Source organism: Littorina saxatilis, linkage group LG10 (genome assembly GCF_037325665.1).
Source record: "Littorina saxatilis isolate snail1 linkage group LG10, US_GU_Lsax_2.0, whole genome shotgun sequence".
Taxonomy (NCBI): Eukaryota; Metazoa; Mollusca; class Gastropoda; order Littorinimorpha; family Littorinidae; genus Littorina; species Littorina saxatilis.
This window is the reverse complement of record NC_090254.1, coordinates 22,307,517-22,328,703: the sequence shown is the minus strand read 5'-3', so window position 1 is coordinate 22,328,703 and position 21,187 is coordinate 22,307,517. Positions and strand designations below refer to the sequence as shown.

Sequence of the window (21,187 nt, the reverse complement as noted above, 5' to 3'; positions counted from 1 at the left end):
CTCTAGCACCTTGATTTGCTCAAGATACCACGAGCCGTAACGCCGATAATTGATGAAGCCAAATTCTGCAAAGATCGACATAGAGTCCTCGACACTAGCTGCATGTAGATCCCAATTTCCTTCTCTGTCGGAGGCAACAGTGTTTTTGATGACGGCGACTATCCGCAGCCAAACACCAAAGAATTGGCAGAGCTCAGACTTGGCCTCACACTCCTTCTCAAACTCCACAAAGTCCCGATACAACTTCTCAACTTGTCCACTCAGGGTCTCGAACTCCTCAGGACAACGCATGTTTGCAGCAAGTGAAGTTTGCAGAGCCTTCACCTGCTCTACCTCTGGATATGCAGTTTCTTCTTTGTGTTGCCAGAACATCTGCCACTGGAGCGACCGAATCAGGTCCTCCACAATCAGCATTCCAGTGAGAGCTCGGACATAATGGCTGCCATTCAAGGCCGACTCGATCACTCCACGTCCAAACACGCCACATTCAACCAGCGCGTCATCCAGGCCAGAACCTTGAAGCAGTTTGCCCTGGCACCTGAGCAGAATGCGAGTCCAGTGGAAGGGTCCCAAGCAAAGGAGCAGATCCTTGAACTGTTCTGTCTCATGCAGGTACACATCTGCTGCCACAGTGAACACGCCTTCATCGCACCAAACTGCCATTGATGCTTGGTTCAGCTGTCTGCGACAACTTTGAAAGTTTGTGAGACAGTGTCTCACTGTAGCACGCTCAGTAATGGGTCTTGGTACCACGGGAAGGAAGCCAACACGCATCATTGGCACTACTGCAGAAGACACAAGTGTGTGCACGGCAGCCCAGATTTGAGGAGGGTCGCTTTCCGAGTCACCCAGGCGGATCAAACTGATCAAGAATTCCCTCTTGTTTGCTTTATTGTGTTTGTTTGTCTGTTTGTTTGTTTGTACATGCTTAAACGCTTCTATTTAGATTACTACACCTGGGATTATTGCTAAAAAAATTGTCACAGGTTACGGATAAGGTCATCAGTATACGAACATTACATTGACCATGGCATTTGAAGGCCAAAATGACTCCAAAGGGACAAAATAATACCAGAAATGAACTCAGCACATCAAAATCAGTTGGATTAGAGGTATTACAAGTAATTATATTGTCAAACACGCAAAAATTAGGATTGTCACTGCGGCCGATGGCGGCCATATTGGATTCGGCCAAGATGACCCCAAATGAACAAAATAATACCAGGAATGAACTCAACACATCAAAATCATTTGGATTAGAGGTATTGCAAGTGAAAATATTGTCAAAAACACAAAAGTTAGGATTTTCAATGCAGCCGATGGCGGCCATCTTGGATTCGGCCATTACGCAAAATGTACCAGGGTGGTGCCCGATCAACTCCGTGATTTTTCATGTCTGGGTACCCCTTGACTCAAATCAAGTGAGAAATTCTCTCAACTCCGAAATGTACACGGGACATATAGCAAAGTACTGGACTAATTGAGTGTTTCCGGCACTTGGTTCTTTTGGTGCTCCTGGCAGATGGGGCATTGAGATGTCAGTTTTTCGATGTCCTTCGAGATACCTTGCCAGTACACCGAGGCTCGTGCCCTTAGTCTGGTCTTCTCTATCCCTTGGTGGGCTGCGTGCAGTTGTCTCAGCATCTCTTGCTGGAGGTTTTGCGGAATGACCACACGATCACCTTTGAGTACGATTCCGTCCTCCACAGAAAGTTCGTCTCGGAATGACCAAAAACTGCGAATCGGTTCGGGGACTTCTTGTATGGTGTCTGGCCATCCGTTGATGATTGTTGGGATAAGCTTGCTCAGAGTCGGGTCATGTTTGGTTTCCTCTTGGAGTGACTTGGTTCTCTCCGTGCTGAATCTGACCTGGCCGACAGTGAGGTCGAGATCAATGGTCTTGACGTTGCCAGAGTTCTCTGAGTGCAGCTGCTTTCTCGGCCAGGTTGTTGATGAATGGCGACATGTATGTCACAAATCCAAGGAACTCGTGCAGTTCCTTTTTGGACGTCGGCGCTGGCATGGCTTTCAGGTCGTTGACCTTGTCAGGATCAGGATGCACGCCTTCCGGAGTGTATGTTGCGCCGAAAAATGTGATGGACTGCATCTTGATGGTACACTTCTCCGAGTTGAAAACCAATCCATTCTCTGCTACGGCTTTCATTAGGTTGCACAGGCTTTCGTCGTGCTCTTCTTCTGTCTTGCCGTAGACTACAACATCGTCTGAGATGCCGGTGGCTCCTTTCACGTTTTCAAGGATCTGATCCATTTTAAGCTGGAAAATATCTTGGCTGACCTTGAGACCAAATGGAAGTCTGGAGAAGCAATATCTGCCATAGGGAGTCTGGAACGTCGTCAAGAGCTGGCTTTCTTCGTCGAGCTGAACTGACCAGTAGCCACTCTTGGCGTCTAGCTTGGAAAAGTAGCGACTTCCACAGAACTGATGCGTCAGCTCTTCAATGGTCGGAATCTTGTGGTGTGGGCGTTTCAGTGCAAGTTGAGATGACGGGGGTCAAGGCAGATTCTAAGCTTTCCCGACCGCTTCTTGGAGTAGGCGAGACTGGACACCCAGTCCGTCGGCTCTGTCACCTTTCTGATCACACCACTTTCCACCATGCTGTCGAGCTCTTCTTTGATCGCGTCTCTGAGAGCGATCGGGGTTTTTCTTGGTGCGTCAATGTGTGGCGGGACGTCTGGATCCACCACAAGTTTGACAGGGCCAGGCATCTTGCCAATTTTGTCAAACTGCTCCGGATTGTCTTTCAGCAGGTCTTGGACACAGGTGATCTTGTCCTTAGCTGCTGGGGGTGACGCTGAAATGCTGCAGTGCAGTGTGACGATTTTCAACTTTTCGCACGACGGCAACCCAATGATGGCTGGTCCCTCTACATCTACAATGTAGAACCCCGTTTCCTGCCATTCGCCTCTGTAGCGACAGGGAAACGTAATCTTGCCAAGGCAGGAAATGTCTGTGCCGTTATAGGCAGTCAGCTTCGTGCCGCCTTTCTCTTTCAAGATCTTGTTGATAGGTGTCCCCTCCTTTGTCAGTAGATCAGGGAACATGTCTCTAAACATGCGCAGGGGCAGTGTGTTCCCCTGTGCACCTGTGTCGACCTTGACGATGACGTTGTGTTGTCCGGCTCTACGTGGAAGTTGTGTTTTGAGTCTGACGAATGCTTCGTCACGTTGTTGGGGCGTTGAAGAGACTGAAGAGATGACGACCGGACTAAAAGTTAGTTCGTCGAAGTTCTCTTCGTCGATTTCCGCCTGCATCGCCTTGATTTTCGCTTCTGACCTCCGGTGATGTCCTCCACCGCGGCTGCTTGATCCGCCACGTCGTTGCCCGCGTCCATGTGAAGGGATGTGTGGAGACTGGTGTTGCTCGGAACGGCAAACTTTGGCAAAGTGATTATTTTTGCCGCAGGCATGGCAGGTAACACCATGGGCTGGGCATTCTCGTGGTTTGTGTCGTCCGCCACAGTTTCTGCAGGTAGGATGGGTTTGAGAGGGACGGTTGTTAGACTTAATGGTACTGATACTGGCAGAGCCGGCCATTGTTTGTAGCTGCTCTACATGTGATGCAGTAGCCTCGAACGTGCGACCCATCTTTACCACATCAGCCAACTTGACACCCTTCTCTTGTTCCAGGAGTTTCCTTTGGAATTCTTCAATGGGTGTGCTCGAGATGATCAATTCTATCAGTCTCTCCTCCAATTCTGCTGCAGCGTCAAAAACACACTTCTGTGCCTGGAGCTGCGCCCTTGTCACAAAATCATCGAGTGACTCTGATTTGGCCTGCCTCATGCTCATGAGTTTGAGCCTGCTCACACGAAAGTGTTCAGCTGGCTCGATTTGTTCACTCAATTTTTGGAAAACAATCTTGGAGCTCTTCTTTTCTTCATCTGTGAGGGTCATAGCATTGTACATGCGAAGGCCTTTTTCGCCAATTTGGAGGAGTATGTGGGCAACCTCATTCTCTTTCGGCACCTTCTTTGTGATAAAATACAGTTCTAGTCTTTGCTTGAACATTGTGAAAGACTCTGCGACGTTTTCACTGTCCCATACCATCTCGGGAACTTGTTTTGAAGACATGATTGGAAACGACTTTTCCTAACCGTAACACTGTGTAACGGTCGCAAACACGTGCTCGAGCGAAGAGGCTAATACTAACAACACAACAGTGTATTCAGCCCAAAAAAGTCCGATTGTAGGCTTCTAACGAGAGGCACACTCACGGGGACTGGATCTGCTGCTTGTTACCTTTACCGCTGCCACCATATAATGTTATTTGTTGACACAAAGGCAAAACATGTTGTTCATGTTTTCAGTGGTTTATTCAGGGAAGTCGCAAGCGTAGGAAGGCATAGCGCATGCGCATACATTATACGATACAGAGCTATGCGACAATTAGGTTTACTTTTGTTATGGTTTCGTATACTCGATCGTAGTGTAGGCAATCATATTACAGAGGGGGAATCGAAACGAGGGTCGTGGTGTATGTGTGTCTGTGCGTGTGTGTGTGTGTGTGTGTGTGTAGAGCGATTCAGACTCCTGATTCCAAAAACATATAGATATATGTTTGGATTAAAAACACGCTCAGAAAGTTAAAACAAAGAGAGGTACAGAAAAGCGTGCTATCCTTCTTAGCGCAACTACTACCCCGCTCTTCTTGTCAATTTCACTGCCTTTGCCATGAGCGGTGGACTGACGATGCTACGAGTATAGGCCCATTGCAGAAACTCAAGTTAACAACAGCATTTCTACTCGGCGCGCGCGGTATGAGAATCACGGGTCGTAACTCTCTGGAATTGGTCATCCGCCGCCATGTTGGATGCCTTGCACGATCTCTGACAGTGCTTGAGCGTTGGGTGGCGACTCGACAAAAGTGAAAATGACACGTTGTGTGGCCAAAAACTGCAGTCAGCAGGCACACTTTAGGATCCCTAAAGTTGTTTACCATCAGGGTGACAACTGGAAGGAAGTTACTGAGCGGAGAAGACGATTATAACTGGTTATTTTTTGCTGTGTGCAGTGCGCTAATCAACAATTGTCCATCGGTTGTGCCTTTAGAGTGAACACTGTGATAGGATGCTTTGAAAATTATACTTTGCAGTAGTTACCTGAGCTGCATTGTACCTCATTTGCCTGTCTTGAGAGCTTTATCTTGTGAATTTTGGTGCACTGTCTGCATGGTAATTTGAGATAAAGAATAAATAAATGAATATAATAATGTATTCTTGCTTTACTTTTTATGTTGTGCTGTTGTGTTAAAAAGGCAGATCCCCTTTGGACTCATGCATGCACAGTTTTCTTCATTTTGTCTGCATACACAGTGAAATACGCAAAAAGAACAAGAGTGCAATGAAGAAAACTAACAAAGACGGCATCCAATATGGCGGCGCGAAGAGAGTATGAGCGGAGTTGTGCCCCTTAGAGCTAAAGCTAGCCGATCCATTTGATAACGTCACGCCGAGTAAGAAGAATGAATTGGACCTATACGGTCTTGCTGAAAAATGGCATTGCGTTCAGTTTCATTCTGTGAGTTCGACAGCTACTTGACTAAATGTTGTATTTTCGCCTTACGCGACTTGTTTTTTTTCCCCCACAGTTAACGCTCGTTTTCATATAAATTGGCTCTAACGACGCCCGTTTTTAACCACTTGCTTCCCTTTATATGATAAACCGCCCATAGATCGTCGTTCTCCCGAACTAACTCCTTGAGAGACGAATAAAGCCCACCACTTTCCTTTCGCCACCTCATTTTCTCTTGCCCGCTCGGAAGCACGCGCACAACGAACTGACTCAACAGTGCGTGTTGTACATTTCGCGGTTTAGACGTTACGGCAGAGAAATTCTGTTCGCAGAAGAATCGTTGACGTGTGCGATTAATTTGCAACCCGAAGCTCTACTCATAAAATGTATAACTATTCAAAGCGAGACAGTTCACAAATTAAGGTCTGCCCTATAAATATAAGTATTGTATTGATATAAGGGAAGAAATAGAACTCTAAAGTCGTGAAGCGGCAATCGGCTCCTGGCTGCCATCTTTTATTTTCCCCAGCGCAACCTAGGGACATGTATGCTACAGAAATCCAGTGAAAGATCGACTTGAGCGTCCTCTCCAGACCTTAAAGTAGGAAGATATGAACAGTTAGAATAACAATCAGGAACCTATATCCAATAAATTAAAGGTTTCCATACAGAAATAACCAAAACATGATTACAAAGTTGACGAAAGTAGATTCGTAGAATCGCCCAAATCATAGACCTATATTAGATTTGATCTAAATATAGGTCCCTGCCCAAAATCAACGAAAGTCGTTTGTGTTTTTGGTGTGAACTTCATTTCCTTATATGGCACGAAAGGAAAGAAGTATCGTCGGCGATGATACAGTCAGAATTGTTGTTAGCTGTGCAGATGAAAGTTGAACAGTGACAGTAGAAGAAGTAACAGAGGTGCTGTTATCTATTAATGGTGTAGAGTAGTCAAAGTGACAGTAGAATAATCAGTGACTGAAGGAAAAATTGTTTTGTTTGCTTTATGACTGAAAGTTGTACAGTGATAGCAGCAATAGTGTGGTTGTTATATATATGTGCAGAAGTGGCAATGGTAAATTTGGTATGACAGCAAGCCATGTTGTATTCTCAATTTTTATCAAGCGACCCTCAGTTCGCTTTTTTTTTTTTTTTTAATGTATTGAAAATCTTTGTATTGTGTAAAGGAGTATGTGCACACAATGTTAGATGATAATGGATGGGGACTTTAAAAACACTAGTATCTAATATAAAACCGGAAAGCAGTTTAGATCACTTGATACCTTTTTACTTTTACTGATTTAGTATAGTTTTGACTAAATGTTTTCATTTTTTTGTTGCAGGCTCTGACTACTGAAATCTTCAAATGGGATTCTTTTGAGAACATCTTTTCATCAGGGCAGAACAAATGTCGTCACCAAAAAAGAAACGAAAGACCAGCATTAACAGTGGACAGTGTGCACCCGTTGGACAAGACCATTTGATTTGCGCATATTGTGACAAAATATTCACAGTTCCTAGACTATTGCCCTGCACCCATACATTTTGTTTAAAATGTATAATGCGTCTGGTAGAGGCTTCCACGTATGGAGAATTCAAGTGTCCTACATGTGATGAGGTGTTGAATTGTCCATATCCAGGTGCGTCTGTATTCAAACCAAACACTCTTATTAAACCCTCAGACCTGAAAAAGGCCAGAAAAGGGCTGTTTTGCCAAGAACATCCTCAACTGGAGCGGCAACACCTCTGCCTAAAATGTCACCTCGGGATTTGCTTAGAATGTAAAGATGGACTGCACAAGAAACACAAAACAATCAACAAAGAAAGCGCAAAAGAACACTTTGCCCCTCATGCGAAACGAATCGGGCTTGCTGTTAAGGAGATAACGGACTCAAGAGAACAAGACGAGAAAAGTTTTGAAAAAGATATCACAAAAACGAGGAATGAAATCAAGAAACGATGCAAGGACATTGTAGATGAAGCGAAGAATATAAAAAAAAAGGCTTTGGCATCACTCGAACAGATTGAAATGGACGCGACAACTAAGGTTTCAACTTGTACTGCGACAAAAGAGTTTACAAAACTGTGCAAGTTGCACGAACAGCTCCAAAAGGTACGCAAAAGCGACTCCATCGACAAGCTTGTGAAGCTTGACAAAGATGTAACAGTTGAATTCGGAAGTAAGGCAACTGTGAAAAGCCTGACCGGAAAACAGAAACCCTCCTTTCCGCAGCTGAATCTTCAGCAAGTATGCAAACAAAAGGATTTAAATGGGACATTGCAAGGCTATATCGGAATCTTGAAGGACATGTAAACTAAATTGCACGGCAATAAAAGTACTGCAGTTGTAAGCATTATTCATTTGTCTTGAGGTACTGTCTATGACAATGTGGTTGTCTTATGTGTGTTGATGTACAATGTTACAAATGATGTTGTACGAAAATTATCAAACACGGAATCACATGTACAGCCAGTTCGTACCGCCGGCTCCAATAGGAAAGTCGAGGGAAGTTTTCGCGTGTTTCTTTTTACATTTACTCAATTTTGACTAAATGTTACCCCCCGCGGGTTAGGGGGAGTCCCATATTGGTTGGGACGAGAAAGAATTTACCCGATGCTCCCCAGCATGTCGTAAGAGGCGACTAACGGATTCTGTTTCTCCTTTTACCCTTAAGTGTTTCTTGTATAGAATATAGTCAATTTTTGTAAAGATTTTAGTCAAGCAGTACTGGAAACTTGCATTCTCCCAGTAAGGTAATATATTGCACTATGTTGCAAGCCCCTGGAGCACATTTTTACATTTAGTCAAGTTTTGACTAAATGTTTTAACGTAGAGGGGGGAATCGAGACGAGGGTCGTGGTGTATGTGCGTGTGTGTGTCTGTGTGTGTGTAGAGCGATTCAGACTAAACTACTGGACCGATCTTTATGAAATTTGACATGAGAGTTCCTGGGTATGAAATCCCCGAATTTTTTTTTTCATTTTTTTGATAAATGTCTTTGATGACGTCATATCCGGCTTTTCGTGAAAGTTGAGGCGGCACTGTCACGCCCTCATTTTTCAACCAAATTGGTTGAAATTTTGGTCAAGTAATCTTCGACGAAGCCCGGACTTCGGTATTGCATTTCAGCTTGGTGGCTTAAAAATTAATGACTTTGGTCATTAAAAATCTGAAAATTGTAAAAAAAAAAAAAAAATTTAAAAACGATTTAAATTTATGTTTATCTTATTCTCCATCATTTGCTGATTCCAAAAACATATAAATATGTTATATTCGGATTACAAACAAGCTCTGAAAATTAAATATATAAAAATTATTATCAAAATTAAATTGTCCAAATCAATTTAAAAACACTTTCATCTTATTCCTTGTCGGTTTCTGATTCCAAAAACATATAGATATGATATGTTTGGATTAAAAACACGCTCAGAAAGTTAAAACAAAGAGAGGTACAGAAAAGCGTGCTATCCTTCTTAGCGCAACTACTACCCCGCTCTTCTTGTCAATTTCACTGCCTTTGCCATGAGCGGTGGACTGACGATGCTACGAGTAAAATGGCATTGCGTTTCATTCTGTGAGTTCGACAGCTACTTGACTAAATATTGTATTTTCGCCTTACGCGACTTGTTGATTAGTGCTTTTGTGAACAAGAAACAATTAACAAGTGGCTCTATCCTATCTCCCCCCTTCCCCCGTCGCGATATAACCTTCGTGGTTGAAAACGACGTTAAACACCAAATAAATAAAGAAAGACTAAATGTTTTAACACAGACTGGGAATCGAGACGAGGGTGGTGGTGGTGTGTGTGTGTATGAGTGTGTGTGTGTAGAGCGATTCCGAGAAAACTACTGGAACGATCTTCGTGAAACTTTACATTAAAAATTTCCTGATGATACTCCTGGACGGGTTTTTTTTTCTTCGATAAATGTCTTTGACGACGTCATATCCGGCTTTTACTTAAAGTTGAGGCGGATCTGTCGCGCCCTCATTTTTCGATCAAATTGAAATTTTGGTTAAGCAATTTTCGACGAAGCCCGGACTATGGGATGCATTTCAGCCTGGAAGCTTAGAAACTAATAAACGAGCGTGTGTGCACGGTGTGTGTGAGTGTGTTTGTGTGTGTGTGTGTCAGCATGTGAGTGTTTGTGTGTGTGTCAGCATGTGGGTGTTTGTGTGTGTGTGTGTGTGTGTGTGTGTGTGTGTGTGTGTGTGTGTGTGTGTGTGTGTGTGTGCCGTGTGTGTTTAGGAGAGGGAGAGAAGAGTGAGGGGGTTGAAGCTATCAACTTGACTGATTTGCACCGCCTGTTTTCCGAGTTCACATGTTTCGCTTGGAACTCCTTTATGTAGTAACAATTCAATATAAAGAGCCATGAATGACTCAAAATGAACTGTCAGACTTGGGGAGCGGTTTGTCACAAGTACAGCCAGTCATTTCAGTATACGTCGGTTTGGACCAGAACGCGAACAAAAATAATTTAAAATCTATTTAAGATTGAGTAATATTTCTTTTTCATTATTGTATTTGCTGACTCAAACAGTAGGCGAGGATAAATTAATAAAAAATTCTAGCAAAGCAGTTTCATTTTAATGAGTGTAATGTATCTGACCAGATGTCTATCATGCTAGAAGTTCTCATTCCTGTTCAATGGCTCTATCGACGCCCGCTTTTAACCGCTTGCTTCCCTTTATAATTATAATAAACCGTCCATAGATCGTCGTTCTCCCGAACTAACTCCTTAGTATGTCATCGAGAATAGAGGATTTTGGGTATTTATCATGCAATGACGTCAGCGCTTTTCTGCGATTGGTCAATGCATTTCGTTTCAATAATGCGGTCACGCTTGAAATTATCGCTACTTCATATTGCTTTTCAAACTTATACGAAGTGACCGGGAGCGTAGGGTCAGTCAAGTTATGAACTGAATTAGCCCCGTACAGTGAGAGATAGAGAACAGTACACAGTGTGACAGAATAGCTCAGTTGGTAACGCGCACGATCATGCGCTCCGTCCTTACTTTTGTGGTCCCGGGTTCAATTCGCTTCGACGGCAATTTTTTTTTCTGAACTTGTAATTCTTGTATTTTCTTCATTTTCTTCATTTCAAACGTTTTGGATTATAAAATGAATCTAAATAATAAAAACAATTGCATAATTATTGATTACTTCCAGAAGTTATCCATTCATTTATTTTTGTTGTTGTTGGTAACCGTGACATGGGCTTTGGTGAAAATTGATTGCCCTATACCGGGCAACACCGCGACTATTGTAATGATGATATCAAGATAACGTACAAAACACAAATACGAACAGGAAAAACAACGAGTCAACAAATGCTCGATTTGAAAACTCAGCCAGCACTTGGCAGTTATGTTGTCAGTTCAAGTCTTAGTTTTTACGCCTCGATTGTGTAAGCCTTGGGGTGCGGTTTTAAGACGTTTGCCTCCTAAGCCGGTGGTCTCGAGTTCGAGTCCCCACAGCCATTGTAAATCATGATTTTTAAACTTTTTTTCTGAACTCGATGTATTTGTATGTTATTCTTTTTGATTTATCCCAAAGGTTTTGAGTTGTGTATTGAAAATCAAATATAGTGCGTGAGTGCCCTTGAACAGCTTTCCCAAAATTCAGTATTCTATTTTTAGTACAGGATATCCCCAAGAAAAGGTCAAAGGGCATATGTATCACCGCGTGTCGACTGCTGGTAATAGTAGATACTTACTTCTAGTATGATAGGCTTCTGATCTGACAGAATGCCACAGGAAAGACGAGTGGGGGAAAACCCGTGTCCCTTGGTAATGAAATCTTATTTTGTGAGGGGTTTTCGAAGTTACTGTATTAACCTAAAACACTCAAAGTCCGGAAAGTACACTGTGCATTTACAAGAAATGTCATGAAAATAATGGATCTGAATACTGTTTGCGCGCATTGGTGGCTGGCCAGCCGACCCGGCTTCCAAGCTGCAGCACACCGGCCGGCATTTCTGCGAACGCGCGTTTAAGATGCCACCTTTGTCTACCTTTCCCAGCCCAGATTATTACCTCAGCCGCGTGTCTCAGTTTGAGGTCGAGTGGCTCCCGCCATCCCTCCTGATTCTAGCGACTACCCTCTAGATAACGACTACTTAACTTTAGCGTCTCTCCCCTAGTCCTGGAGTACCTTTCTTAAATATATACCTATAGGCGTATCCTCACCATAGGCTCTAAGCAGAGCACGTTCGACTCGTTACCATTTAAAGTGACCCCACTGTGCAGAGGAGAGAGGTGAGGCTTCCGCTTACTGCCCCTTTTTGTGGCTCAGTGGTTGCCCCCTCCCTTTAGTCCCCTGCACTACTCTAGTTATCAAGAGACTGCCTCCTGTATGGAGGCACAAGGTCAGAGACTGCGGTCTCTCTCCCATCACTTATTGCTATGACATTCCTGCCTTTTCTAAGGCATGGGGTTCGGCTGGTGACTTATGTCCCTCTCCCCACCCACCTACATATTCTTCTTTAATATGCTCCGGCGGAGCATGCACTAGCAGCAAAGCATCATAGCTTATGAATTACAAATCATATTACGGTAGCGCTAGTCGCCAAACTGTACATATTTCTTTACCACAGCCTTCGTGGCTTACATCTTAATCCTGTTTATTTTAAAGAAGTTTTGAGACTTATTGTTCGTGTTCTTCTTACTTATGCTCATTTATTTGCTTTTATTGGTGATCCTGAAAGGTAATCTACCGTTTAACTCGTTTTGAATAAAAATCATTTTACAAACCCGTTATTCTGGATATAGAATACAGACTTATAATTCTTACTAAGAAACATCTTAACTACTTTTGATTTTAACGAATTCCACAGAGCATCATCATTTCAACCTCACCCCCTGCCCTCCTGTTTTTTTTAAAGCGGACAAACACTCAAGTCCTTATTGACAAAAACCCGTAGGACTTTTAATACAAATTTTACTACCTTTCCCAGGCTCCCCGGCTAATTGGCTGAGTCCCGGCCGCAGCTGTTCGCTTAGTGCAGTGATTGAGATTTTAGTATTTTCTTTTTTCTACCTCTTCTGAGAGTATTTTGAAATACCTCTTTTCAGAGGCAAGATAGAATGCCCCTTTCAGTTTAAGGATCGTGTTTTTTGTATTTTTTTTTTTTTTAGAAAGGAGAATAGCTGGTTTTCACCCCATGTTTCAATAATTTTACTTTCTTCTTTTTTATGTTTGAGCCTCAAATTTATGTACTATTTCTTTCCACACACACACACATACACACACATACACACACACACACACACACACACACACACACACACACACACACACACACACACATATATATATAAGTGTTTGATCATGCTGGTCAGAAATTAGAAGTGGCTTTCAGTATTTAGGATTGTATATGAATTATAATAATACATTTAATGTAGCCCAAAAGTTATATGATAAAGCCTCAAGGGCTATGGTTAGTTTATTGAACAGATGTAAAAAGTTAATGTTACCTTTAGATGTATTCAGTTAGAAATGTTTGACAGGATGATTGTGCCAATTGTATTGTATGGATGCAAAGTATGGTGTCTGAGTATGTTAAAGTTAGCGTCAAATATGCAATTACGATGTTATACAATTATTTTGATGTTGGGTGAGTCAACTCCCAGCAATATGGTTTATGGTGAAATAGAACATTACCCATTGGAAATTCAGGTTACAAATATAATGTTAATTTTGTGGTTTAAGTTGTTGAAAGTTGATTGCAAATATAAGTTGTCCAGAACAATTTGCCTTGTTTTGTATTGTCAGTATGTAGAGGATCTTTATAAATAACCTTATTTGAAGTTTTTGTGTGACTGACCTGACTGCTCTGCAACGTAGTTCGAGAGTTAGTTTGTAGCCAAAGGTTTGCACAATAGAGAGATTAAGTACACAGTGTTAGTGTTAGTGTTAGTGGTTAACTTAAGGAAAATATATGTATCATTACGCATTCCGCTTACCGTAACGAAACCGACAACGGCGTCTTGGCCCGTGCGTTTAGTTCACTTTCGTTAATGACCGGCACGGTTGGCCTAGTGGTAAGGCGTCCGCCCCGTGATCGGGAGGTCGTGGGTTCGAACCCCGGCCGGGTCATACCTAAGACTTTAAAATTGGCAATCTAGTGGCTGCTCCGCCTGGCGTCTGGCATTATGGGGTTAGTGCTAGGACTGGTTGATCCGGTGTCAGAATAATGTGACTGGGTGAGACACGAAGCCTGTGCTGCGACTTCTGTCTTGTGTGTGGCGCACGTTAAATGTCAAAGCAGCACCGCCCTGATATGGCCCTTCGTGGTCGGCTGGGCGTTAAGCAAACAAACAAACAAACAAACAAACTTTCGTTAACGTAATGGGAGGGAAGACAACAGTACTGCTGCAATAATTCTAAAGAGTAGCGTCCCGTGTCTGGACTCTTCAATTGGAACAAGAAGAAAACTCATACACGGAGCAGACGACACAGCTGAAAACAAGAACAAAAGAAACGATTATTGCAATGTTTTTTGTATTGGTACATCGTAATGTTTCTTTGATACATTTGAACGCTCAAGTGTTGAATAGGCGCATTCAGAACGTTCAACGTGTACACAATCTTCAGAAAGTTGAATGCACTAGAAGAAAAGTGTTTGCGTGCATCTTTCTCTGTCTGCAAATTCACTCATTCCGATTCATTTCTTTGGCTGAGAATTTAGTGCATCAAACCTGGAATAAATCACACATGAAACTGACATTTGTAGCTTTAATGTGTGAATAAACAAGCGTTCGCTGAGTTTTCACATAATATTCAGGGCTCGTTATTTCTGTCGATTTAACCACCGCTCGTTAGCAATCCAAGGAAGCAAACGTAAACTTTGACCCCTAACCTTTGAACTGCGCACAAAACGCTGACGTCACCACATAAAAAGTACCGATAACCACTAACACTAACACTGTACACTTAACGAGTCTATTGTTTGTGGTTTTGTTTACTTATATTATGATGGTTTGATGTGTAGTGGGGTCGTTCTACAAAGCTGTGTACCACGAGAGGGTCATGACTTTAGAGTTAGATTTCAGAATGTTTCTCTTGCTTCTCGAATGATATAAGGATATCAACAGACTGCAAATTGACCAAAGAGATAACGATAATAAAATCAAGAAGATCGTTAGGTTGGTTAATGTTTTGTATGAAAGCAAACACAGAAAATGACGTCAAAATGGCGTTTTTATTGTGACATTGCTTACATCTTGTTTTTAAGTATCCGTGTGGCTGCCAATGAAATGCGACCATGAAACCCCCAACATACATCTTCGTTGTGTTTTGTGCTAGTGTTACATATGCACTTAGCTGTTTGCCCTTACGCATGTTTACAGTGTGCATTTGGATCGTTCAAAAATAACGGTTGCTTACGCAACATTTGGTTTATAAAACCAACCGCGAACTACGTGGACGTGTCTATAACTTCTGTACGCACGAATATGCTACTGTGTGCATTATCAGGCATTACGATGTGTAGTGAACGTGTTAGAATGTGCGCCGTGTCAATTTGATTCGATTTGAATGTGATTTTGCCTTTCGCGTGTCGCCACTAAGCTTCGTTTATAATATAAACGTTCATCATCATTTCCATAGCAGCAGCATTATTGTTGTTGTCATTACCATACTGTTATCATCAATATTGATATTGTCATTGTATCGTCAGCATCATAATTGTCATCCTCAAATGTGCATGTGACAACAGTTTCTCTTGTTGAAAGACATCAACGATATAATATAAATATATCCATTTATGTGTTGAGAGTATCATTATGTACGGAGGTTACTTTTAAAGCTTACAGAACTGTCAGCTGGAAAAAATTGCATAAAAACTTTGTCTGTTTTTTGAGTCACTTGAGAAAAAGTGACTCTATGTAATCGGTCAGTGTTAGTCTGTCCGGCCGGCCGTCCGGCCGGCCGTCCGTAGACACCACCTTAACGTTGGACTTTTCTCGGAAACTATCAAAGCGATCCGGCTCATATTTTGTTTAGTCGTGACCTCCAATGACCTCTACACTTTAACGATGGTTTCGTTGACCTTTGACCTTTTTCAAGGTCACAGGTCAGCGTCAAAGGAAAAATTAGACATTTTATATCTTTGACAAAGTTCATCGGATGTGATTGAAACTTTGTAGGATTATTCTTTACATCAAAGTATTTACATCTGTAGCCTTTTACGAACGTTATCAGAAAAACAAGGGAGATAACTAGCCTTTTCTGTTCGGCAACACACAACTTAACGTTGGGCTTTTCTCGGAAACTATAAAAGTGACCGGGCTCAAATTTTATGTGAACGTGACTCCCAGTGACCTCTACACTTTGACGTCTGCTTTGGTGACCTTTGACCTTTTTCAAGGTCACAGGTATGTCTTGAAGGAAAAAAATTGAAATATCATATCTCTGAAACTATTCATCGGATTTGATTCAAACTTTATAGGATTATTCTTTACATCAAATTATTTACATCTGTATTGTGTTGTGAATAGCAATTTCTTCCTGTCCATCTGATGCCTCATATAATATTCAGAACTGCGAAAGTGACTCGATCGAGCGTTTGCTCTTCTTGTTGTGTGTTGCTTTTGTTGTTGATTTTGGTGCATGTACATGTATGTATATATATTACAGAACTGTTTGCTGGAAAAAATGCATTTAAAACTTATTGTTTGTCTTTTTTTATTTGCTTTTGTTGTTGATTTTGGTGCCTGTACATACTCGGCATATTTTCAAGTTAAAAAAAAATGTGCAGCTGCATTCTTGGGTGTATTAATATTTGGTTGCATAAAAAGTTTGATCTGCGAAACAGTCTCCGTCTCAGAAAAGTTAGAGAGACAGTAATATTTTAAACCCCCCGCGGGTTAGGGGGAGTCCCATATTGGTTGGGACTAGAAAGAATTTACCCGATGCTAACCAGCATGTCGTAAGAGGCGACTAACGGTTCTGTTTCTTCTCTTCTTTTGTCTTATTTCTGCCTTACCAGTCCTTTCACCTATATTTCCTTCCAAAAAAACTCTCCCTACTATTCCCTGCAGTTTTCCAATTCTTTTCTTGTTGTCTTATTTCTACCTGACTGGATCCATCACCTTTATTTCACTTACCAAAAGTCTTCTTTTCCACATCCTTATTTCTCTGCACCCCGCATGTCGTATGAGGCGACTAACGGATTCTGTTTCTCCTTTAACCCTTGTTAAGTGGTTCTTGTATAGAATATAGTCAATGTTTGTAAAGATTTTAGTCAAGCAGTATGTAAGAAATGTTTAGTCCTTTGTACTGGAAACTTGCATTCTCCCAGTAGGGTCATATATTGTACTACGTTGCAAGCCCCTGGAGCAATTTTTTTATTAGTGCTTTTGTGAACAAGAAACACTTAACAAGTGGCTCTATCCCATCTCCCCCCTTTCCCCTATCCCATCTTTCCCTCGTCGCGATATAACCTTCGTGGTTGAAAACGACGTTAAACACCAAATAAAGAAAGTAATATTTCAACAATATGTATTGAAATGAATGATCATTAATTTTGTTCAAAATCATCTCTCATTCAGGGAGGTGACTTCAAAATGTGTGGAGCATTTTAATAGTCATTTCTTTCCCTAAGCTGTAGAGGTTATCTTCATCTGTGTTGTTAAATTAAGCACTGAATGTGCGTTTCCCTTGTACACCTTAGGTGTGTGTGTGTATGTGTTGCATTGTTTGCTGATACAACTTTCTTTTTCTTCTTCTTTTTTTTTGTGGGGGGGGGGGGGGGGGGGGTGGTGGCACTGTGCCAGAATTGTTTTGATTGATGACTGAATGGGTTATTGTCTCTGAATTATTATCTCACTTTTCAGCGTTGTCTTCGCTCTGTACCCCCCGCGGGTTAGGGGGAAGAATTTACCCGATGCTCCCCAGCATGTCGTAAGAGGCGACTAACAGATTGTGTTTCTCCTTTTACCCTTGTTAAGTGTTTCTTGTATAGAATATAGTCAATTTTTGTAAAGATTTTAGTCAAGCAGTATGTAAGAAATGTTAAGTCCTTTGTACTGGAAACTTGCATTCTCCCAGTAAGGTAATATATTGTACTACGTTGCAAGCCCCTGGAGTAAATTTTTGATTAGTGCTTTTGTGAACAAGAAACAATTGACAAGTGGCTCTATCCCATCTCCCCCCTTTCCCCGTCGCGATATAACCTTCGTGGTTGAAAACGACGTTAAACACCAAATAAAGAAAGAAAGAAAGTTGCAAGCCCCTGGAGCAAATTTTTGATTAGTGCTTTTGTGAACAAGAAACACTTAACAAGTGGCTCTATCCCATTCCCCCCTTTCCCTCGTCGCGATATAACCTTCGTGGTTGAAAATGACGTTAAACACCAAATAAAGAAAGATGTCTTCGCTCTGTAGTTTTTCCACTTGAACTTAACTATGATGTGTCACATACTTAGGGTTTTTGTTTTAATCTTTTTCCTTCAATTCAAATAAAATTTCTGAACTTGAAAACTCACTCAGCCTTTCATAATGTGTGTGTGTGTGTACGTGCGTGCGGCGTGTGTGTGTGTGTGTGTGCAATCATAACATACATTGGATAATCCTGGACCACAAGTATATAATGAGACAAGTATATCTTATTTACTTGTAAACGGTGGGCTCAAAGCAATACTTTGGGTAATTAATGAATTACAGCATTTAAGGACAGATTGTTGAGATTACAAGAAAATACAAAAATTACATTCCTCTGTAACTGACTTTGCAAGAGAATTTGTGTTGATGAAATCTGATACACTGACTAACTTTCTGTACCATTGAAATAATTCCTGTGCCGCTTTTGTTTTAGCTTTGCACACCTTAAATATAGCATTTTCGGACCTAAGAAACTGTAAAAGTTACTCAGGTTTGTATGTAAATTACATTAATTTTGACGCCATTGATCGAGGGTCCAGTGTGGCGCCGTCAATGATATTGGTCCTGCCGTCATATTACGATTCTCGGCCTCGTTGATCTTGTATAAACTCCACACTGAACCAAAAAACACCCTCCGATAGTACTAATGAGCGACCTTGGGTACCTTACATTCGTGGGGCCAAATTTGTCTAACCATTTTTTTTTTTATTTAACTTAGAAATTTGATTCGTCCTAAAATGTTTCCCTTCTTATTCAAGGGACGTAACCACTCGGTACACGTTTTCGAAGAAATCGAATTTAAGGGTGAAATCTATTAAATTTCACCATCAGTTTTCTTCACATGCAAGAAACTGACATGCTTTTCGTCCTTAAATAATTTCACTTCTTTAATTTTACCAGGAAACATCATTTCAGTCTCGAGTATAAATCAAGGGGTTAATATGACGGCAGGGCCAACCTGACGGCGTCGCACCAGGCGGGACCAAAAAAACATGCTGTGTACAAAAAAGAAACATTGCCAATTACATTTTGTACAGGTTGATTTACAACTAATCATACAATAATTCAAATTTTAACAAAGTTAGTGCTACTCTTTTCCATTAACTTTTGCTCTCACGGTATTAAGAGAAGATCGCTGACCTCAGTCCTCAGCAAGATCCTCGAGCACATAGTGATCATCTGCTAAACCACTTTGACCACCATGCAGTCCTGTCATCGCTCAACCATGGCTTCCGTGCTGGATACTCATGCGAGACCCATCTTGCCGTTACCATACACGACTTCGTTTCCAACTTTGAAGCGGGATTTCAGACCGACATCGCCATATTGGATTTCTCCAAGGCTTTTGACACGGTGCCCCATGGGAAGCTGCTGCATAAACTGGACTCGTACGGCGTACGTGGCAAGCTACATCGATGGATCAGGTAATTTCTCCGCAAACGACACATGAAAGTAGTGGTGGAAGGCGAATCCTCAAGAGGAAGTCCCTGTTGCCTCGGGAGTACCCCAGGGAACAGTCCTAGGCTCCCTGCTGTTCTTATGCCACATCAATGACTTGCCTGAGGCTGTCAAGTCACAAGTGCGCCTATTCACAGATGATTGCCTGCTATACAGAACCATACGCACCCACCAGGACCACATCACCCTCACCAGCAAGATCTCAAGAACCTTGAGGTTTGGGCCAAGTAATGGGGCATGCGTTTTAATACCAGTAAGTGCTTCATCCTCTCTATCAAGCAAAAGTCATCCTTTTTTTACCAACTGAATGACACTATCCTGAAAGGAGTCCCAACTAACCCCTACCTTGGTTAGTGGCAGATTTAGGGGGGGGGCTAAGCGGGAGGCCCGCCCCCCCCCCCCCCTTCAGGGAGAGAGAGAGAGAGAGAGAGAGAGAGAGAGAGAGAGAGAGAGAGAGAGAGAGAGAGAGAGAGAGAGATGATTAAATGACAGTTTCTGAGCTCAGGTGGCCCTAGATAAGATTGCAGCATTTTGCTTCCTTGACTGAAAACAAAATTCCGGGGGGACATGCCCCCGGACCCCCCTAGCATGTTCGGGCGTTTCGCGCCCTCAAATAGGGCGCTTTGCGCTCTCAAATCAGGCGCTTCGCGCAAGTTTGTGCAAAAAGTGTGTGTGCAAAAAGTTTGGGTGGTCCCCCCCTTCCTTAAGATCCTGGATCCGCCCTTGTTGGTATCACCATCTCGTCTGACCTCCGGTGGGAAACCCACATAGACAACATCTGCAAAAAAAGCCAGCTCCACCTTTGGCTTAAATAGGCGGAACCTCTATCACTGCCCATCAATAAAACGGAAATCCGCCTACATCTCCCTTGTCATGTCTACACTGGAATATGGGGCCATTATTTGGGACCCCTTCCTTCAGTAGGACATTGACAAACTAGAGAGGATCCAGAGGAACTTCGGGCTGCCCGCTTCATCAGGCGCGTGACTACAGATCGAGAACCCCTGGGACTTAGACCTGCAGTCACTTCAACAGCGCAGAAAGGAGCTGCGCCTGACCTTCCTGTTTAAGGTGGTGGAGGGGCTGGTGCCGGTGTAACACGAAATTTTTACTCCACGAAAAATGTCAGTACTCCGGAGTAAAAATTTCGTACGAAATTCAGTCTTACTCTGAGTACACCTTTCGTACGAGAAAAAAAACTCCCCAAGGCACGAACAAATTACTCCCTCCACGACATTTGTACTCCCCAGTTTTTTTTACTTCCAGTAAAAATCTCGTACGCGAAAAGTGCGGGCGAAGGAATAATGTCAGTCAATATGTGATCTCGCGCACTAAACGAATGTTGCGCTACCCTCCCTCCACCCCTTCCATCACCAAGACTTACAGGGGACAAGGGAGTAAAAATGTCGTACACCTGGCATGGGAAGTTAAATTGCTCGTGTTAGGATGAAGTGATATATTCGTTATCTACTCGTCAGGGGAGTAACATTTTTGTACGAAATGTTTACTCCAAACTCACCTGTCGTGGGGAGTAATTTTCTCGTGTAATGGGGTAGTACTTTTTTCGTAAAGGGAGTAACATTTTCGAACGAACTTTTTACTCCGGAGTAAAAAAATTAATCTCGTGGGAGTAATTTTCTCGTGTTACACCGGCCATATATATCTCACTAGATGATTACCCGCTTCGCCGGGTACCGGCTTCGCCGGGAGTGAAGAAGTAGAGCCGAATATCCGGCTGTACGCCGGCTTCGCCGGCGCACGAAGGAAGGGAGATAAACGCGCAAAACACTGGAGAAGATAAGGAAGAGTT

The 21,187-nt window shown here is 42.4% G+C and overlaps 2 protein-coding genes across 2 annotated transcripts in view; one reads left to right on the top strand and one right to left on the bottom strand.

The window, feature by feature from the left end:
* Nucleotides 1-2,487: 2,487 nt before the first annotated feature.
* Nucleotides 2,488-4,068, bottom strand: LOC138977808 (uncharacterized). The gene has a single exon (XM_070350415.1). The coding sequence runs from the start codon at nucleotides 4,066-4,068 to the stop codon at nucleotides 2,488-2,490; it is 1,581 nt and encodes a 526-aa protein (XP_070206516.1).
* Nucleotides 4,069-6,881: 2,813 nt separating this feature from the next.
* Nucleotides 6,882-21,187, top strand: part of LOC138978423 (uncharacterized) — a 233,851-nt gene continuing 219,545 nt past the window's right edge. Inside the window, exon 1 of the mRNA XM_070351163.1 lies at nucleotides 6,882-8,289. The gene's annotated coding sequence lies outside the window, so the exon portion shown is untranslated. The remainder of the gene's footprint in view (nucleotides 8,290-21,187) is intronic.